The following is an 18,353-nucleotide window of genomic DNA, read 5'->3' as shown; positions in this document are numbered from 1 at the left end:
TGAATTTTATTTTCAATTGTAAGAATCGTGTGAGGTACCATTAGAAAGCTTGCAAAAAATTGAGTCGATGGACTGATTTTGACTTCATTTTAGAATGCAATAGTTTCGATAAAAAAGGCATTTAAAGTTGCAAGTTTTCATACAAAAATTTTCACCTCTGTCCTGGCGATTTTCGGGAAAACTATAGCTAACAGGCAGCTGACCAGTCAATAACCAACTAAAACGAGTATGGAGACGGCGGGAAAATTATCAGGTTAACTCTAACTTTATTAGTTTTTAAACTGCAGCCTGATCTTTGGTTGCTTAGGGCTAGCTAACTGATGCTTACACTGGTCATTCATATTAAGAAGTAATTTAGTAAGAAAGATCCTTACTTAAAACTTTGACATTGAAATTTATGACTTATGTCTTTGATACAAAGTTTAATTCTACTTACTTACTTTTGTGAGATATTTCTTTTTCTTTTCTGAATAGCCTACTATAAGTATGAGAGAGTAAAAGATCTGCAAAATGCAACCTTATTATAAAGCAAATAAGTTTAAATTTCGAACGGGCTTTCCAACCAATGGACTATCGCAGTGTGCTCAGTAAGAATCATATTTATTATTGGAGTTTATCAGTTCAAATTTAAATTAAGAATTCCGTTCTTCACTGTCGTTGTGTTTTTTTTTCACATTAGAGCACATAGAGTTAGTAAAGCGATAGAATAGAGATAATAAAGTCATTCAATATTTATTATAGACGGTCAAGCAAATCTCGTCAGTAGAAAAAGGCGCGAAATTCAAATTTTCTATGAGAAGATATCCCTTCGCGCCTACAATTTTCAAATTTGCCGCCTTTTTCTACTGACAAGATCTGGTTGACCAAGTATAACAGCTATGGCGTCATCTACCTATAGATTTTAGTAAGTAGTAGAATGAGAGTATCTGATTCGTCGAAACAGTACCTATTCCTTTTCATTAAGTTCCATTACATTTATGTATTAATTGTATAAAGTATGTATATTTTTGAACCGATCGGTGAGAGCAGCAACTAGATACTGTTCTGTTACGAAAAAAAAATTAAAATTCACAATTCACAGTTTTTGGAAACAAAGGTAAGGTTGACGAAATATAAAGTAAGCCGATCTTGATCAAACTTGTTTGAGTGACAAACATGTCAGTTAAGATTTGGTACTCATGAATTCCAGTTCTACTAAAATATTTTTGCTTTTAAAAACTGATGTACAATAAGTCCAAAATTGTCCGGTAAGTTAGGTTTATATTCAAATTATACGCAATTCTTTGTAGCAACTCCGCCAAGTGGACGAAAACAGGTACTGGACGGCAACCTGACGCAGTTACCCTACTTGTACTAAAACTTAAAGTCTGTTTCAATAGAACTTGCTAACTATGTAAACAAACCGCCATATTGAAATTGTCTCTGAATGATCAACTTACTAGTGATGGGCAAGACTCATACTTACTACTTTACTAATGTCAAACCATATCGAATAATAAAATACCAAAAGTAAAAAACAAGTAGTTACTTATTTTTAATTTGTTTAATCACGATCAGAAGACAAATTAGTACTTAAGAATGATGTATTGATGTATTTTATAACCGTGGCGGTAGGTACAGAGCGTGAGTGAGTAGTGTGTAGCGGGTTTATATTACAAATTTTAGTCACAACACTACCCATCATAGACAATTGTAGAATTTAAAAGAAACAAAACCGCCATTCCATCAGGTCCTAATAACCTAACTTATGAAACCATTTTAAACTTTTAATTAAATATCCAAGATACAGTTACATATTTATGTATTTTACGGAACGGGCCGTTTCAATAGTGTATATGTGTATGGTTTCAATGGTATTTGATGAGGTGGTATGAAAATTCAAAGAGAAACAGTGATAAAACAAAATTACATTGTTTGTTTACATAGTTAGCAAGTTCTATTGGAATAGACTTTAGACATTTATTATTAGGTACTTATTTCTGTGACTTATATGAAACATGAGCAAATTGATTAATACTTTACGTTAATTATATTTTGAGTCAGAAACAAGCCTGACGTCAAAAACCGAGAAATGCCGAATCACAGACTTAATTGTAATATTATTCCTTTTTGAGTCGTGCCTGCCCAGTCTACAAGTTTAAAATACAACAATTGCGACTATATCAAAGATTATGAGGTTGTATGTATACCCAGTATTTTTGACGGATTTAGTTTTTCATGCTCGAAGTTGCCTGTCAACTCTGACGTATATTAAATTGTCAACTATTTTGATGTTTTAAAGAATCAATAATTGGCAAAGTGCCGTGGCAGGAAAAGCCATTCTCACAAAAAAGAATCAATAATAATGAAAATGTTCAGACAAGTGGAAGAATATCATACTTCAATATGTTATGGATGCTAGTAAGATGTAAAAACAACAGTTTAGCGGAATGTCAGTTTACGAAATGGTTTGTACAAATTACAGAGAAATTCATAATAATTTGTTTCTACTAGAAATGTGCTTTCACCAAACGTTTTAGATAAACGGTATTAGGCCTATATTATATAAACGTTCTTGATTTCGGTTGGCCGAAATGGGACTTACGATTTTTCCTCTTTTCACCTCCAAGATGAGGTTGATTGTTAGTGTTAGAAAGCTGTAATTTGGTATGGATATACAATCAACCCGACAAGGTGGTAAATAAAATCTTTAATCTCTAAAAAATATATCTAAGGTAGAAGCTTTGTAACTTCTACATTACCTATACTAGCCCAGAGGACTTTAATAAAAGTCCAAACTCCAAGGTCCCAGAGCTCCCAGACATTACCTTCTTATTTCCTAGTCAATAAAATGTACTTATGGGATAAATTTGTATTAGTATCCAAACTTAAAACCACCTAGGGATGTGTCGTACGGTGCTCTGAACACCGTAGTCTTGACTTCGTGCTTGGCCAATTATTTTCCATACATTAAAAAAAAAAATTAAAAAAGTATGAATGCAATTTAACTAAGTTTTAAAAATAAAATGAAGTCTTCTTTCAGCAAAATATGCTATCTATGATATTTAAGGTACTTTCCCTCCATGTGGCATCGCCGTGGGACGCCCTGTATATAAATAAACAAGAATCGCTCCTTTAAAGGTATAAGATATCACTATATAGCAGGTAAGTAAATAAAGTGATTATATTGGTTCTTAACATATTCCTCGCAACTTTTCCTAACACATCTCTGGTGGAAACGCAGTTACTGGATAACTCATTGAATTATTTATCGTATTCCAAAATTAAACTGATTTTCCAATGCTTTTACGGCTATTAACCTTTGTATGTTTTTCGTACAAGTCAAATATAAGCCTGCAGACCATCGATCAATTAACATGTCACCAGCGATTGGAGCATTAATCATTGTTCAGTTTCAACCCAGCTGCTATTTATATCGCTTACCGAATCGCGGATCATAGTATAAGGGGCAGTTGCACCAACCACACTTGACAGACTGATCAACATCATTCAGCAGAGAACTAATAAAATAATAAAATTTAGCAAACTCTTTAACGGTGACAGACAGTTCGGTGCAACCGACCCTAATTGTTATGATCTCTCTCTGATTGTATTTATTTTATTTCTTCTTAGACCCTGTGCCCTATAAAATGTGATACCTAGATAATAGTACACATAACATTAATAACATGTACTCGTGCAACTTATTAAGTGGTTATTACTACACACGAATATAGAAATATTTTAATTAGTAACTAAACACAAATGAAACAAAATAGATACAAGAAAAATGTACAGTGTTGAAAATATCACGAAATCCCTCAATTCAGTATGTTGCTGGTGACTTCCAGCGTTGATCTTATATACCGGGTGTCGTCCGTAACACGAGCAAATAATCAAAACATAGATTGTACTATTTGTACTCCTCAAACGGTGACACTTTTGTTCAACAACTTTAAAAAATTATGAACTATTTAGACTTCCTATTTTTCATACAAAATAAATATTATCTTCAATGGACGCCATCGCCACGCCATATCATTGTGATTGACGTTGCTTGTCACGCCTTAATGATAACAAAAATTCGCAATACATTGCGTCTTAGAATAAACTTTAAAGTGTATTAAAAATCAAACCACAAGTTATTTTTAAAAGTTGCTGAACAAATGTTGGTCAGTATGAGGAGTACAGCCTACAGTTTAATTTTTTGCTCGTATTACAGGCCACACCCGGTATGATGAGACCATCAAGTGACAAAAATCACGGCAGGGTAACAAGCAACAAACCAAAATAAAAGAGACGTAAAATAAACTAAACATGATGAAAATAAACTAGACATAAAATAAACATGGATTTGTCACATTATTGTCTATCATATTTGTGATAGTGACCCAATTCGATCGAAATGCGCCTCTATCGTAGTATGAAATATTAATTCCACTTCTGCAGAATTTGGGCTGAACATCTCGATTGAGATGCCCTTGGGAATTGGATATTAGTTAGAGTTAAGTATTCATCTTATATAATGATAAAATGTTGTATAAAATTAAGAGGCATTAAATATCAAAATACTCCGTCATAGTTGCAAAAGCTACAACGAAAATGTTAATTTAGCCGGTGGAACTGGAACCAAATCACCTATTATGAATTCTTATAAACGAACCTTATTTAATTCGGAGTTACACACGCACACACTATTGTCAACTGTTTTGAAGACTAGCTGAAAAAGTTCATTACTTTGAATTCTTGACTGTTTTTAAATGTAAGCGCTTAATAACCCAGCAAACATTTTAAGTATTTTTTCCTAGACTCGAAGAAGATTTTACCAATTTAAGTAAAAATTATGTCCTAAGTCACCAATTATTTTACGTATTGTACACTTTTACTTCCAAGTCAAAATATAGGGACAATAAAACGTAAATTTCACTTCATAAATACACCATGAAGTCAGGGACTTAGGGGTTGAAAATAAGGCGAAATATTTGGTAAAATTAACCTTAAACCCTGACCAATAGGTCAAATCTACTAATAGGGTATTTAGGTGTATTTGCGACGTAATTATTACTTATACGGGGACTATGAAGTCACGGACTTAATGGTTGAAAATAAGTCGAACTACTAGGTAAAATTAACTTCGTACCCTGACCAATAGGTCAAATTTACTAATAAGGCCTTTTAGGTGTATATGCGACGTAATTATTTCTTATACGGAGACCATGAAGTCAGGGACTTAATGGTTGAAAATCAGTCGAAATATTAGGTAAAATTAACTTCGAACCCTGACCAATAGGTCAAATGTACTAATAAGGCATTTTAGGTGTATATGTGACGTAATTATTTCTTATACGGGGACCATGAAGTCAGGGACTTAGTGGTTGAAAATAAGTCAAAATATTAGGTAAAATTAACTGCAAATTCTGACCAATAGGTCAAATGTACTAATAAGACATTTTAGGTGTATTTGCGACGTAATTATTTCTTATACGGAGACCTTTAGGTCGTCGATTTTATGTCGATTTAGCTACTAATTTTAGGTAAATATTACTTAAAATAGATACCAAATTGCGACCGTATAGTTAAAATCACTTGTAAAGTACTATCAATACCATAAGGTTGTGCCGCCATTTTCTTTCATTATAACGAGATGCTAAATATGAAATTGCATAATTTAAGTTGTTATATCGTGAATGGTGCCATCGCACGGTACTTCATTCTGCTAATATTCAAAATAAAACAATATTTTTGATCGAGTCAATACACTCACACACACAAATATTCAGTTACAAAACTCAATTACAAGCAAATATATGCATTTACATTTTATAAAATGTTGAAAACTTAAATATTTCAAAAGCCCATCGATAGTTTTGTATGTAAACCTAACATACTGCACGAAAAAATTTTCTGTGCACTAGATTTCATCGTTCTTCATCTGCGTAATCGGCCTAAATTATTTTACATGACTTAGTGGCCGCCATTATCATTGCACAAATTAAAGTTGTTTTCTGGTTAGACATTTTGATTCTGAGTGAAAAGAATATATAAGCGTAATGTTTGTGTCTCTTTTTCTCTTCATCGCGTCTCATCTAAATATTGCCTCCCAGAGTAATTATATGGATAAAAATATGTCACCATCACGTCTAAAGGTGGTAAAGATTACCAAATTAGTACATTTCAACTACGCGGCACGTCGTGGCGACGTCGAATCCACGTCGGAAACATGACCTAGTGTTGACCTAATGGTTGTAATCATTAATTTACCGTCAATAAATACGTCGCCGGCACGTGCGTTTTTTCCCCATTTATGTCGATTCGACGTGCCTCATTTTGGTCCCCTAAATTGTGCGACCTAAAATAGGTGCCTTTTTCGGAATATTGACCAAAAATGTTTGCTGGGAAAGCTGCAGGAAGCCTTCGTATCTAAAACCATCTGCATTATTGCGTCTTCAGTCCGCCTTAGCCTTCACTGAGATGCCCAACTGGGAAATTCTAGCCCCTTCTGCCTACGAAAAAGGAACAGCAAATGAAAATTTATAGACGACGGCGTCTGGCTTAATTGCTAACAATCTGGGATCCGACATAATTTGTAAGGCTTATTTGTTATTTTGAGAATGTTACAGATGAAAAGTAGTCGTACCTACTCGAAAAAATTCGAAAAAGATTTTATTGACATAACAGTAAATTGTAATCAGTAAATAATTATGTACTCGTAGTTATGTTCATGAGTTAAATAATTTCATTTGTTTATCTTATGTATGTCTTGTTTTAATGATAACAAACTTAACATTTATACTTCAGACGAATCGACTGATGTAAGCAATTACCGTCGTCCACGGACACCTGCAACAATAGATAGGGAAGTACTGCCGTATTCGAACTTCAAGATATTCACAAGAGACGACACTTACTAGATCCATTCTATTCTAGATAGGTACGTTATTGTTTAGATATCAACTAGTTCTCTTTTGCAGCGCAATTCGGGCAACCAATGTCACTTTTACGTTAGATAGAGTAAGATATCTATTAGATGTGAATTGGATCTCTAAGTCATATCCTGTGGAAATCGTTCAAGGGTATCTCCAGAATTGAACAAATGTCAAATTTGACAGGTTAGATCTTAAACATATTGTTGTTGTGTCTTGGTGATGTCTAAAAGATATCTAATAGATGTCTATTTCAAAATCCGAATCGGGCCCGTAGACACTACACACCATCTAAGTGGTGAAGATGGAAATGTTGTCGCGTAAAGCTATGAGGGAAAGAAGCGGCAGGGATCAAGCAGAATAATTCCTCGGAGCACTAATAAATAAATGAAATACTAGTAATAACATAATCTTTTTTCCGCAACTGCATAGGTACGGTCAGCCAAGAAAGAGTTCTACCACTTTTCGACTCTTTCAATCAGATGATAGAGTCGAAAAGTGGTAGACCACTTTCTTGGCTGACTGTACATGCAATCTAAATGCATGTGAAACACGAATGGTGGTGCATAAACTATCAATTGCAATAAAACGCACGCGTGGCCCGGCCTTGGCAACGTTGGCAGGGGTCCAAGTTCCAACCGAGCATACAGGACATGCGGACAGCTTAACAAAGGTCCTGCCATTATGTCCGGGGACCGTTACACAAACATAAAAGAAAACTTTAGGGAATACAGCTCAAAACTTTAACCATCGCAAAGTTAGATCGCGCTAAGTTTCCATTCCTGTACGTAGTGTGTCATAGTACGTCACATGGCGCTCCTAAGTCCTATGGGAATAAGCGTTGGTAGTTGGCAGCTAAGTGTAAGGCGTGCGATCTTCGATCAGGAGGCCGCAGGTTCAATTACCGGCTCGGTCCAATGAGTTTTCGCAACTTACGCGTATGTCGCAACACTTCAGCCAGGGGCAGTTTCACTATAGGATGAACCAAATGCAGACTAACCAAGTCCACCAAAACCAGCTATGTAATCAGTCCCAAAATCTACAATGCCATCCCAAATGACATACAAAACGTAGAAAATAATAACTCATTTTATAGGAAATTAAAGAAATGGTTAATTAATAATGCATTTTATGATATTCGCGAATTCTGTGACATTTAATTTGAGTTTACCTACTTTAGTAAAAAAAAATATTGTTATTTATTCTTCTAAATATTTAATCTGACATTGTATGACTTGAATGTTTTCCTTTTGCCCATTATCAATGATGGAAATGTAATTAATAATAATAAGTGCTAATCTTATCTTTAAAATGTTTTGACGTGTAATGTATCCGTGCATTTACGAAATAAATAAATATGAAAAAATATGAAAATAGGATTGCGGCCCTCCAGACTCTTTACAAATAGTAAAGTCTAACAGCAGTGTTTCGGAACAGAGTAACACATTCCTTAAGATTACATTTATCTCGTCACTGGCTCAGGTTTCCATTGTCAACACAACACATGCCAGGCCGAGAAATGTCTAAGCTCTTGACTGAAGTATAGAAACGTGACTTGCCATGCCAAGCTTGGTCTAAGCTGCCGAGGGCTTTTGTAAAATGAGCACTCGGCAGATAACGCTATCGCTGTGGAAAATGAGAGGTTATGTAACTTGTGGATGGATCAACTACTAATTTATTTTCAGTCTTATGGGCTAGCCAAGATCGACTGGCGTTTTCTATCAACGATTTGTTCTTGACTAGGCCCCCAGCCAGATACGACAGTAACAAAGCAGACATTGTGTAACAGATTCTATAAGCATGCTTATCCAAATAATACTTGGGTCATATTACTCGGGTCGCCACTTTCCCGAATGAAGGTTGAGGGAGGCGATGGCTGAGATACGCGTCATACTCGTGAACGGGTGCTGTTTGTGGAGACTGGTCTGTTTAAGCTAACACGAGCTATTATACTTAGTAACTTAATTTTTATTAACTAATTACAGTGAGACGCCTCATTCTGTTCTCGTATGTTTCTTTTCTCTTAATGAATGTATTAATTATACAGGATATTGACTCTTGGAGACCCTATACATCTCTAAGGATAACTTGATAAACTATATAATCTTATAGTTCTGACACCTAGAGACATTTACACCTCTAAATATTATAGATTTCTTTTTGTGTGTTTTTTTATCTGTATTTTGTATGTAATTCGACATTAAGAGACCATATACATCTCTTAGTAATTGTAATACGTTAGATTGAATTGTTAGTTTTATTTTATAAAATTGTTGATGTTATTATTTTTGCTTTTGTGTAAATTCAATGTTGACGTGTAAAAGTGCCCTTGTGGCCTATTTGCTGAATAAATGTTGATGTTTGATGCTTGATTCCATTATGTACCATAAAATACACGTTTGGATAAATTTAATAATCATGGCAACAAGTGGCAAGTAAAGTTGATCCACCAAATTAGCAATAAGTAACTTACAGTCAATTCAGCAAGGTAACTTTAAAGTCTTTTTTTTTACGAAAAAAATATATGCCTCGAGATAAATGAAGATCAAAAATACGTTTTTGCTTTTTTATGGTTTTCCCTTCATTAGTAATTTATAATCCCGAAAGAGCCCTTCTTTAAAGGGGCCCACTGATTAACAGTCCGCCGGATTGTATCGGCCTGTCAGTTAGAACAAAATTTTGACAGTTCCAAACAACTGACAGGCCGATAAGTATCGTCCGGCAGACTGTTAATCAGTGGGCCCCTTAAGTCTTCACGCCAAGTTCTATGTCTAGTACACATAGCTTGGCTGTACATTATCAATGCCAAATGGATACAAACTTATCGTGGATGGACTTTATGAAAATAATGTTTAAATATTGACTGACCTTTAATCGTTATTGCTAGTATATTTAAATATAGGTCCGACATTTAAATCTGCCTAGCATGACCCAATTCGAGGTTTACATCGATACTATCCGAAGATAACGTAGGCTGAATAATAGATAACGTACCGTAGCATATGTATATATGCAATGTGCGCTGCATTAAAATAGTGCATACGATCAGCAACAAGTGTTATAAATGTTAGTACGGAATATCGATGATTATTTACCAGCTTTTTTGGTGAAGGGAAGGGATTTCCTCTCAGGGACTCAAGATATGATTTCCGGGATATCTCCTTCTACTAAACTCGGACTAGGTACTCGTATTTCCATACCAAAATTCATGTCAATTGATTCAGCGATTAAAGCGTGAAAAGATAAATAACAAGTTACTTTTCGCTTTTATAATATTAGCATGGATGTTTGGTCTCTACACAATTAACATACTTATTTGAAATACTGAAACAACTCCTTTTCATTCCCTCAGGTAATTTATACCTAGTACCTACTTACATCATGAGGCCTGGAACTTCTTGACAGAGATGAAAATTTATATGAACAGCGCACAGACTGTCTGAGTCTACACCCACACCAATTAAATCTGTTAATTTGCGAACAACCTAAGTCAAATTAAGCTATTATGATCATTGTGTCATGATGCTCAGTACGGCTACCATCAGTTTGGCATTGATATAAACGCTATCGTGAACGTAATTTACTTTCTATATATCTCTTTCGCTTATATGTCAGTTGCAGCGAGATGCATATAAAGTAAATTACGTTCACGATAGCGTTTATGCCAATGCCAAACTGATGGTAGCCGTACAGTGTCGTATTGATGGCGTCTAACGGCGATATAATTTATCACTACACCGTCCACATCTTATAAAACAAATTTCCATTTACTATGCTAATATAATTGTTCAGACTCTCAGCATTTCGAGATAAGTTCAAAGGTCAAGGATTTTTTTTTTAGAAGATCAAATAATGCTGAATTGTCTCATCATTACAATTAATCCGTTATTTTATTTTGTTTAGTGAGACGTCGCAGTATGCTAAGCACTGTCTCCCTCACACACCGAGGCGGCACCCGAATCCACATCATCATTAGGATAACCGCGGTTTGCTTGCACTGACTTGACAGACGCTAACAACAAACAGCAGATAAAGGAATTTCAAAATTCGTTTTTCGTAGTAGCGCCTCAGAATTACTTTTGCACTTACGAGTATAACTTATAATAAGTAGTTAGTAGTAGCAATGTGATAACACTGATATCTAAGAAGCGGCTATCGGATGCAAATTACGATTTACGTTAGTAAGTACATAGGTATAATAATGGTGACGTATAGTACCTACCTAACTTTACTACATACTCGTATATAGAAATTAATACCCAATCGAATAAAAAAAAACATACAACCGGAAAATCTACTTTTCGTGTCTAGTTAGCAGGTGGGGATTTACATAAAATGTATGGTTGACCGTTGTTTTGGTTATTTTCGTAGCTGCTTTAAGAATCGAACGAGGTCTAAATATGTGTGCTAAACTTGTTGATTAATTCTTAAGTAATTGGCATGTAAAAAAGTGTTATCCAAGTTATTTTAAGCCAATTGGACCGATTATGTTTAAATTCTTACTAGGTAAGTAATACAAATGAAAAGTTTATATTGAAACACGATGCACTGAGAGAAAAATCATCACCAGGAATTAAAAGCAGTTCTGTACTGAGGGAAAAAATGAAGTTTTAGTAATAATTATGGACGTTTCACTATTTCTGTAAAGTTTATTTATTTCTACAAACAGCTCAGTAATCCCAAATAAGTATAATTTCAACAAACAGATGATAGAAATTGCAAGAACTAATAGAAATTGCAAAAGTCAATTTGTTCCTATTAGTCAACTCTCCTTGTCCCCGGATTAAGTTTATTTTCACCACACCAGCTCGAAAAGGCTTACTTTGCACTTCAAAAACTAATAGCAAAGTTGCATTTTATTCACATGTGAGGCAAAGTAATCAAATGCAAATTTTCAGTTGTTTTCTTATGTTTGCTGGTAGAATTGACTTTGAAATGATGATTTTGGATGATACTTACATATTTAATTACATTCATTTGGATATGATTTGGTTCGATTTTGTTTGATATTTTACATTTAATACTTATTTGCTTCGGGTTGGTGTGGTGAAAAATTTTGTGTTTCACTCGGGGGCAAATTTTGTTTAACCCTCGTACTTTGAAACCCTCGCAACGCTCAAGATTCCATTTTTCGAACCACTCGCTACGCTCGTGGTTCAAGTATGGAATCTTTCGCTTCCTCGGGTATCAATATTAGCACGAGCGGTTAAACAACAACTTTGCCCCCTTGTAAAACAAATAACTATTTTGTAATTCAAAGTGTATTTTTATTCTTGTACTTTTCTCTCAGTGTGGCAGTTAATATTTAAATCAGCCAATCACCTGATTATCCAAGTAAAGTTCTTTATTTACAGCAATAAATCTTCCCCGCGAGCCATGCCGGGCGAGAAAAATTCCGTTGGATATAAAATCAGTTTAGTCATGATTGTCTTTTATTTTATATTTCGAAACCCTATTGACAATATTTGATTGACAGCATTTTACGCAATAATGGTAATAACACCTGCGATTTCCAATGCACTTCTAAATGTTTATAATACATCCTAGTGGCTTATAGGTAATTGTATTGTAAATAATATAAGAAAACCGCTTTTCTTTAGTACGTTAAGAAAAAGCTTTTCAAATTATCTTCATTTACTTGATGACGCGACGGTCCGGTTCGTGAATTTTATATGACAGGCCGCACGCGATGCTCTTTTGTTGTGGACACAGACGACTAACTGTGATGATATCAGTATGTTACATACGAACAGAAACACAATTTATCTGGAAGTTTTAATCCGTGGCTGGCTAGAGGATATCAAACTTAACGAACACACAGGCGCATACATCGCACCTAAGATCATTGATACACCAACCTACGTAAAACCTATTACTACCTAACAAAATGCATCTTGTGACATAACTTTCTTAACTTGTTTACATACATACGGGTGACAAGCAAAAGTCACTAACTATAACACCATTGAAATTATTGGACAATAAACCGTGTTACAAATATAATAAAGTGCATTATTACTTAAATTTTTTATAGTACTTAATAGTGACTTTTGCTTGTCATCCGACGATCATCATCATCATCATTTCAGCCTATATACGTCCCACTGCTGAACACAGGCCTCCTCTCATGCGCGAGAGGGATACATACATACATTACATAACTTGTTTACAAATTCATTTAGGTACTTTAAAGACACCGCACCTAGGTACTTAATCTTTCTGGTTTGACCCATTGGTTGACTGGCAGAGAATGCCTTAAGGCATTAAGTCCGCCATTTGTACCTTCATGTATTGTGCAATGAAGGTTAAAATAAATAATAAAAAACATAAACTTTCATTAATTTAGTTGTTTAAGTGTGGCATGCACTTCTGTTAAAAAAAACGTTATAAAATTTGTTTCCAGTATGTTGTATACGATCAACGTACTGACCACAACAATACTATGTGTCATTTTATATTCATGCAAAGTTAATGGTGTTTGCCCACCGTTGGCAGAGGCTTTCTGTAATACAAATAGCTTTAATGCCAGGTTTGTTGAGTGGGTTGTGTTTGCACCGTTTCTCGGAATAACGTTAATAGCAATTGTAATAATACAATAATGGTTCGAATTTCTACTTATTAGGTCAAGTATTGGATGAAGACTGCTGTGCGCCAACTCGATAAAAAAATACTTAGTCGATTGTCTATGTTTATAATCCTAATTAATCTATCTATATTGATATGTCTGTAGCAAATAATTATGTGTCTAGCTGTAGCACTTTACTATCATATTTCAATGAAAATAATGATCACACGATATTTCATCAAGTTTACAATACAATGCGTCTCAAACCGGTAATGGCGACATGTATAGTGAATGAGAGACAGTAGATGTGCACAGTATGGCGGCGGCGACTCGTCAGCGCGCTGCTCGACTGTGTGCTGATGAAGAGACTTAAGCTCGCCGTCAGGAGGTGGCGGAGGATGCGCCTCTTCCGGAAGAAGGAGGGTGAGTAGGGATGGGAGACAGCAGATGTGCACAGTATGGCGGCGGAGGCTCGTCAGCGCGCTGCTCGACTGTGTGCTGATGAAGAGACTTAAGCTCGCCGTCAAGAGGTGGCGGAGGATGCGCCTCTTCCGGAAGAAGGAGGGTGAGTAGGGATGGGAGACAGCAGATGTGCACAGTATGGCGGCGGAGGCTCGTCAGCGCGCTGCTCGACTGTGTGCTGATGAAGAGACTTAAGCTCGCCGTCAAGAGGTGGCGGAGGATGCGCCTCTTCCGGAAGAAGGAGGGTGAGTAGGGATGGGAGACAGCAGATGTGCACAGTATGGCGGCGGAGGCTCGTCAGCGCGCTGCTCGACTGTGTGCTGATGAAGAGACTTAAGCTCGCAGTCAGGAGGTGGCGGAGGATGCGCTTCTTCCGGAAGAAGGAGGGTGAGTAGGGATGGGAGACAGTAGATGTGCACAGTATGGCGGCGGAGGCTCGTCAGCGCGCTGCTCGACTGTGTGCTGATGAAGAGACTTAAGCTCGCCGTCAGGAGGTGGCGGAGGATGCGCCTCTTCCGGAAGAAGGAGGGTGAGTAGGGATGGGAGACAGTAGATGTGCACAGTATGGCGGCGGAGGCTCGTCAGCGCGCTGCTCGACTGTGTGCTGATGAAGAGACTTAAGCTCGCCGTCAGGAGGTGGCGGAGGATGCGCCTCTTCCGGAAGAAGGAGGGTGAGTAGGGATGGGAGACAGTAGATGTGCACAGTATGGCGGCGGAGGCTCGTCAGCGCGCTGCTCGACTGTGTGCTGATGAAGAGACTTAAGCTCACAGTCAGGAAGTGGCGGAGGATGTCGAGTGCCGAGACCAATAAAATGCTAGCAGGTAATAAAATTAGTAAGAGGTCTGTATTGTGAGCAATGGCGAACTGTCTAGACAAGTCTAGATCCATTGGATACTTATAAATAATACCTACCTACAACAGTAGAAGTATTATTTAGAGATTCTTATGAAATATAAATAGTCAATATTTACGACAGCACCCTGGACATAAAAGCAATTCGCAAGGTTTTCATAACGCAAATGTGTATTATGCAAACGCTTTCTACTCACTTGTTCAGCGTTGAAGGAAAAATAGAAGCTAAAATCAAGAATTTGCGTGTTTAAAAATTCAGCAGAGAACGTTATTGTGTATTGAAATGTAATGATGAATGAAACAATAATATATCTCGTAACCGTTTACGTTTAAAATTGGCGAGTGAAAATAATACAGTATGGGAATATTTTTTTCAAAAATCAGCGCAGCTTGAAGTTTTATTAGATCCATTTTAATATACCTAGCGTTAAGTGGAACCGGAGAAATTTTTCACCGTCAAATTTGCAATCATTATAATTATTTTTCCATCAGCAGATCCCCTCTAGGGAATTTAAATTAGGTATTAATAAATATGTATGAAGAATACCTACTAACGGCTTTTTACTACGTCGGAGGTTTTTTAATTTACTTTACTCTCCGTCGCTCTAGGGCAGGTTTTTCAATTACTTTCCTTCACGAATGATAGGTATTTCTGTAAAAAAATTACGTTGTATAAGATTGTGTTTGGATTAAATTCCATTTTTGCCCATCGGGTTCTTCGATAAAATAAATATGATATAAGTAAAGTAGGTAGAGGTATTTCAATCATCTTGGATGAAGAAATAATATGGCAAATGTTGGCAAAGGGAATGCTAAATCATTCCATGTAATTTCTTATGAATTAAGAGATGGTATAACTTTAATAAGAATTATTTTAATTAACATGTACCTACCTAATACCTAAATAGACTCACTAAAAGTCCGGTATAAAGCTGTAAAGTTAGGTTTGCTAGGTAGGTTTGTTTGCCACTTAATAGACGGTCTTTTCGATATTGACTTTATATGCTTTATTAGAATGGAGCGTAAACCAACGGGATTTTTTTTAAATTGTGAAACTTTGCTTGTGGTCATATCTCAAAAATTTATCAAATTTAGAAAATAATGAGCAGTGTTTTATAGAAAACTATAAAAAAACTGAAAATTCTTGTTTTGAAAACTATCTGCAACATATCTGTTATAACTTTATATTCATTTGTCGACAGATCTATCGATGAACCGGCAGGTGTCGACGGACCCGGCACCGTCGACATCGGGAACTCCCGCGCACTACCCGAGACAACCGCCAGCGGAACTGTTGCAATTGGTAACTTACAACTTACCTCCTCCTTGCCTAGGTGACCGAGTTCTTAGAAATGTAGTCTAAAGGTATTTTTGCCATAGTTTTCGGCTAGGAGCTGTTACCACAGAATAAATAATAGTACTAGGTACAGAAGACTCACTCTCTAACAAAACGCGTCTGTTACGATCAGAACAGATATGGCCGCTAGGTGGTGACAGCGCCACGCGCGGCTTATGGCAAACCCCAAAATTGGGGTCGAACGGATGTACTTTTAGCTACGTAGCAAAGCGACGAAATCGCGGAGTGAGACACGCCTGCTGTTACATACTTAATTATTCCAAGAATTAAATCGACAAGTTTCTGACACTTCGTTTTCCTGATGTAAGTATCTCATATTTTTCAGGAACCAGATGAATCTCAAAGGCACAGGGAGCAGTTATTACGGCAATACTCGTTCTTCCAGCTCAGGGTACATCTGAAGCGGGGGCAGAACCTCGTCGCTATGGACAAGAACGGTGGGTGTCTTCTATCTACACTACACACTTCTTACTCACTAGATCACTGAATACCGGCACGCATTCTCACTAACGCTAGGGCGCGTGTAAAGGCCGATACACACAGCATTTCTCCGCACTAAAGCAATGGAGTGGCAAAGATTTTCACTATAATCTGAACAGAGTCTACTATCAAGAATTAATACCTACCGCGAACCACGTTCGACATGTTAATTGGCTCTCTGTCGCACTTGTAAATTCGTAATACGTAAGTGTGACAGGGTGGCAACACGTCGAACGTGGTTTGCGGTAGACCCTCGGGCATTAAAAGAAAACAGATACAAATACCTTAATCCAAAGCTTTTCTTAATCTAAAGTTTAAATCATTGACAACATCAGCTATAAAAAATGTTGCCATATTTATACAGAAAAAAAAACAAAAGTTAACTTTAATTGGCAATTAATTACTCTAACTAATACCTATTCTAACAATTTTAATGTAGTTAAAGGCTCGAAAATTGTAAGCAGAATAAATAATTGTAGAAACGGAAATGACATATTATGTAAAATATAATACTGCATATACTATCATAACTTGTGTTTTTGGAACAGATGTAACATAAATTCAGAAATTAGTTACAACTTTATAAACGCCTATAAACTTATTCAATGCAATCACATGACTTTGCTACGAACACTCGCGCCTTTTCGCCATTCAAGCACTATACTTTCGAAAATACAACACAAAATAAAATATGTTTTTTCTCACATTATCTTGACAGTTGTACAGTCAAGGAATTTAAATTCCGACCCATTTCGTACTTTGTCACAGTGACAACCGTATGAGGTCTCTAGCGGCTTTCATATTGATTGTCACTGTGACAAAGTACGAAATGGGTCGGAATTTAAATTCCTTGACTGTACCTATGTATTAAATATTAATATAATCTAAGGTTTAATACATTTATTATTGAACTTTCTTTTTTATAAAGTAGACGAAAAATCAATCCATCATGCATTTTTATAACCATATAAAAATTTGAGCACCGCAACCGAACCAGAGAGAAATATATAATGTAAGAATATTTCATTATTTATATTTTAATCACAATAGGTAGTTATTTTAGCTGCAAATATATTATAAGAATACACCATATTTTCATCAATATATTATTTACACTTCACATTCTATTTTTTTAAGTATCATTTTTTTTTTTTTATCATTTGCATGTTTTAATTTTTATTGCAATTCTTATAGCTTAGCTGTAGGTAATCTTAGTAACTTTTATACCTATAGTTTTTAATATGTAGGTACCTACCTACATAGTTATTTGTGGAAATTCAAATCAAAAGGACCTATGCAGTATATATGCAGTCATGCATTTAATTGATCTGTCATCGGCGAAATTTATACCTATTTTAAAATCGTTATTTTATGTTTTTAATGATAAAACTACGGTGATTTGATTAGGTAATAGATTCGTAATGATTTGAATATCTACATTTAAACTGATACCTATGACCAATTGTTTTAACAATAATCGTAAAACAATGTATGTATTACAAATTTACAATTATTATCCAATGTTGACACTGACATTACAAGAATAATTAAAGTACTTACTTATTCCTATATTGTATTATTTCATTCTTTCCTTTTACCATCAATTCATTATAATTAGAATCATAAATAATAATACAATTAGGTACTATGCATACCAAAGTAGTGACTTGGCAAAGTTACTAACTGCCAAATTTAGAACTAGTATATCTTTTATTAAACAAAAAAACTTTTCAA

The 18,353-nt window shown here is 35.7% G+C and overlaps 2 protein-coding genes across 5 annotated transcripts in view; one reads left to right on the top strand and one right to left on the bottom strand.

Annotated features, from left to right (window-relative positions):
- The window catches only part of LOC134678739 (uncharacterized), a 336,630-nt gene that overhangs the window by 286,851 nt on the left and 31,426 nt on the right, over positions 1-18,353 (bottom strand). The gene's annotated exons all lie outside the window — the stretch shown is intronic.
- The window catches only part of LOC134678545 (multiple C2 and transmembrane domain-containing protein), a 143,762-nt gene that overhangs the window by 99,820 nt on the left and 25,589 nt on the right, over positions 1-18,353 (top strand). For 2 of the 4 annotated variants that reach the window (XM_063537144.1, XM_063537134.1), the window contains exons 1-3: positions 13,593-14,600; positions 15,985-16,085; positions 16,465-16,576. In XM_063537144.1, coding sequence (XP_063393214.1) covers positions 14,483-14,600; positions 15,985-16,085; positions 16,465-16,576 — 331 coding nt within the window. In that variant the 5' untranslated portion in view covers positions 13,593-14,482. Of the gene's footprint in view, positions 1-13,592; positions 14,601-15,984; positions 16,086-16,464; positions 16,577-18,353 lie in introns of those variants that run through there. The other 2 variants (XM_063537182.1, XM_063537172.1) reach the window with 1 other exon arrangement.

This window comes from Cydia fagiglandana, chromosome 2, assembly GCF_963556715.1.
Source record: "Cydia fagiglandana chromosome 2, ilCydFagi1.1, whole genome shotgun sequence".
Lineage (NCBI taxonomy): Eukaryota > Metazoa > Arthropoda > Insecta > Lepidoptera > Tortricidae > Cydia > Cydia fagiglandana.
Note: the sequence above shows the minus strand (reverse complement) of the source record. Positions and strands in the feature narration are given on the sequence as shown.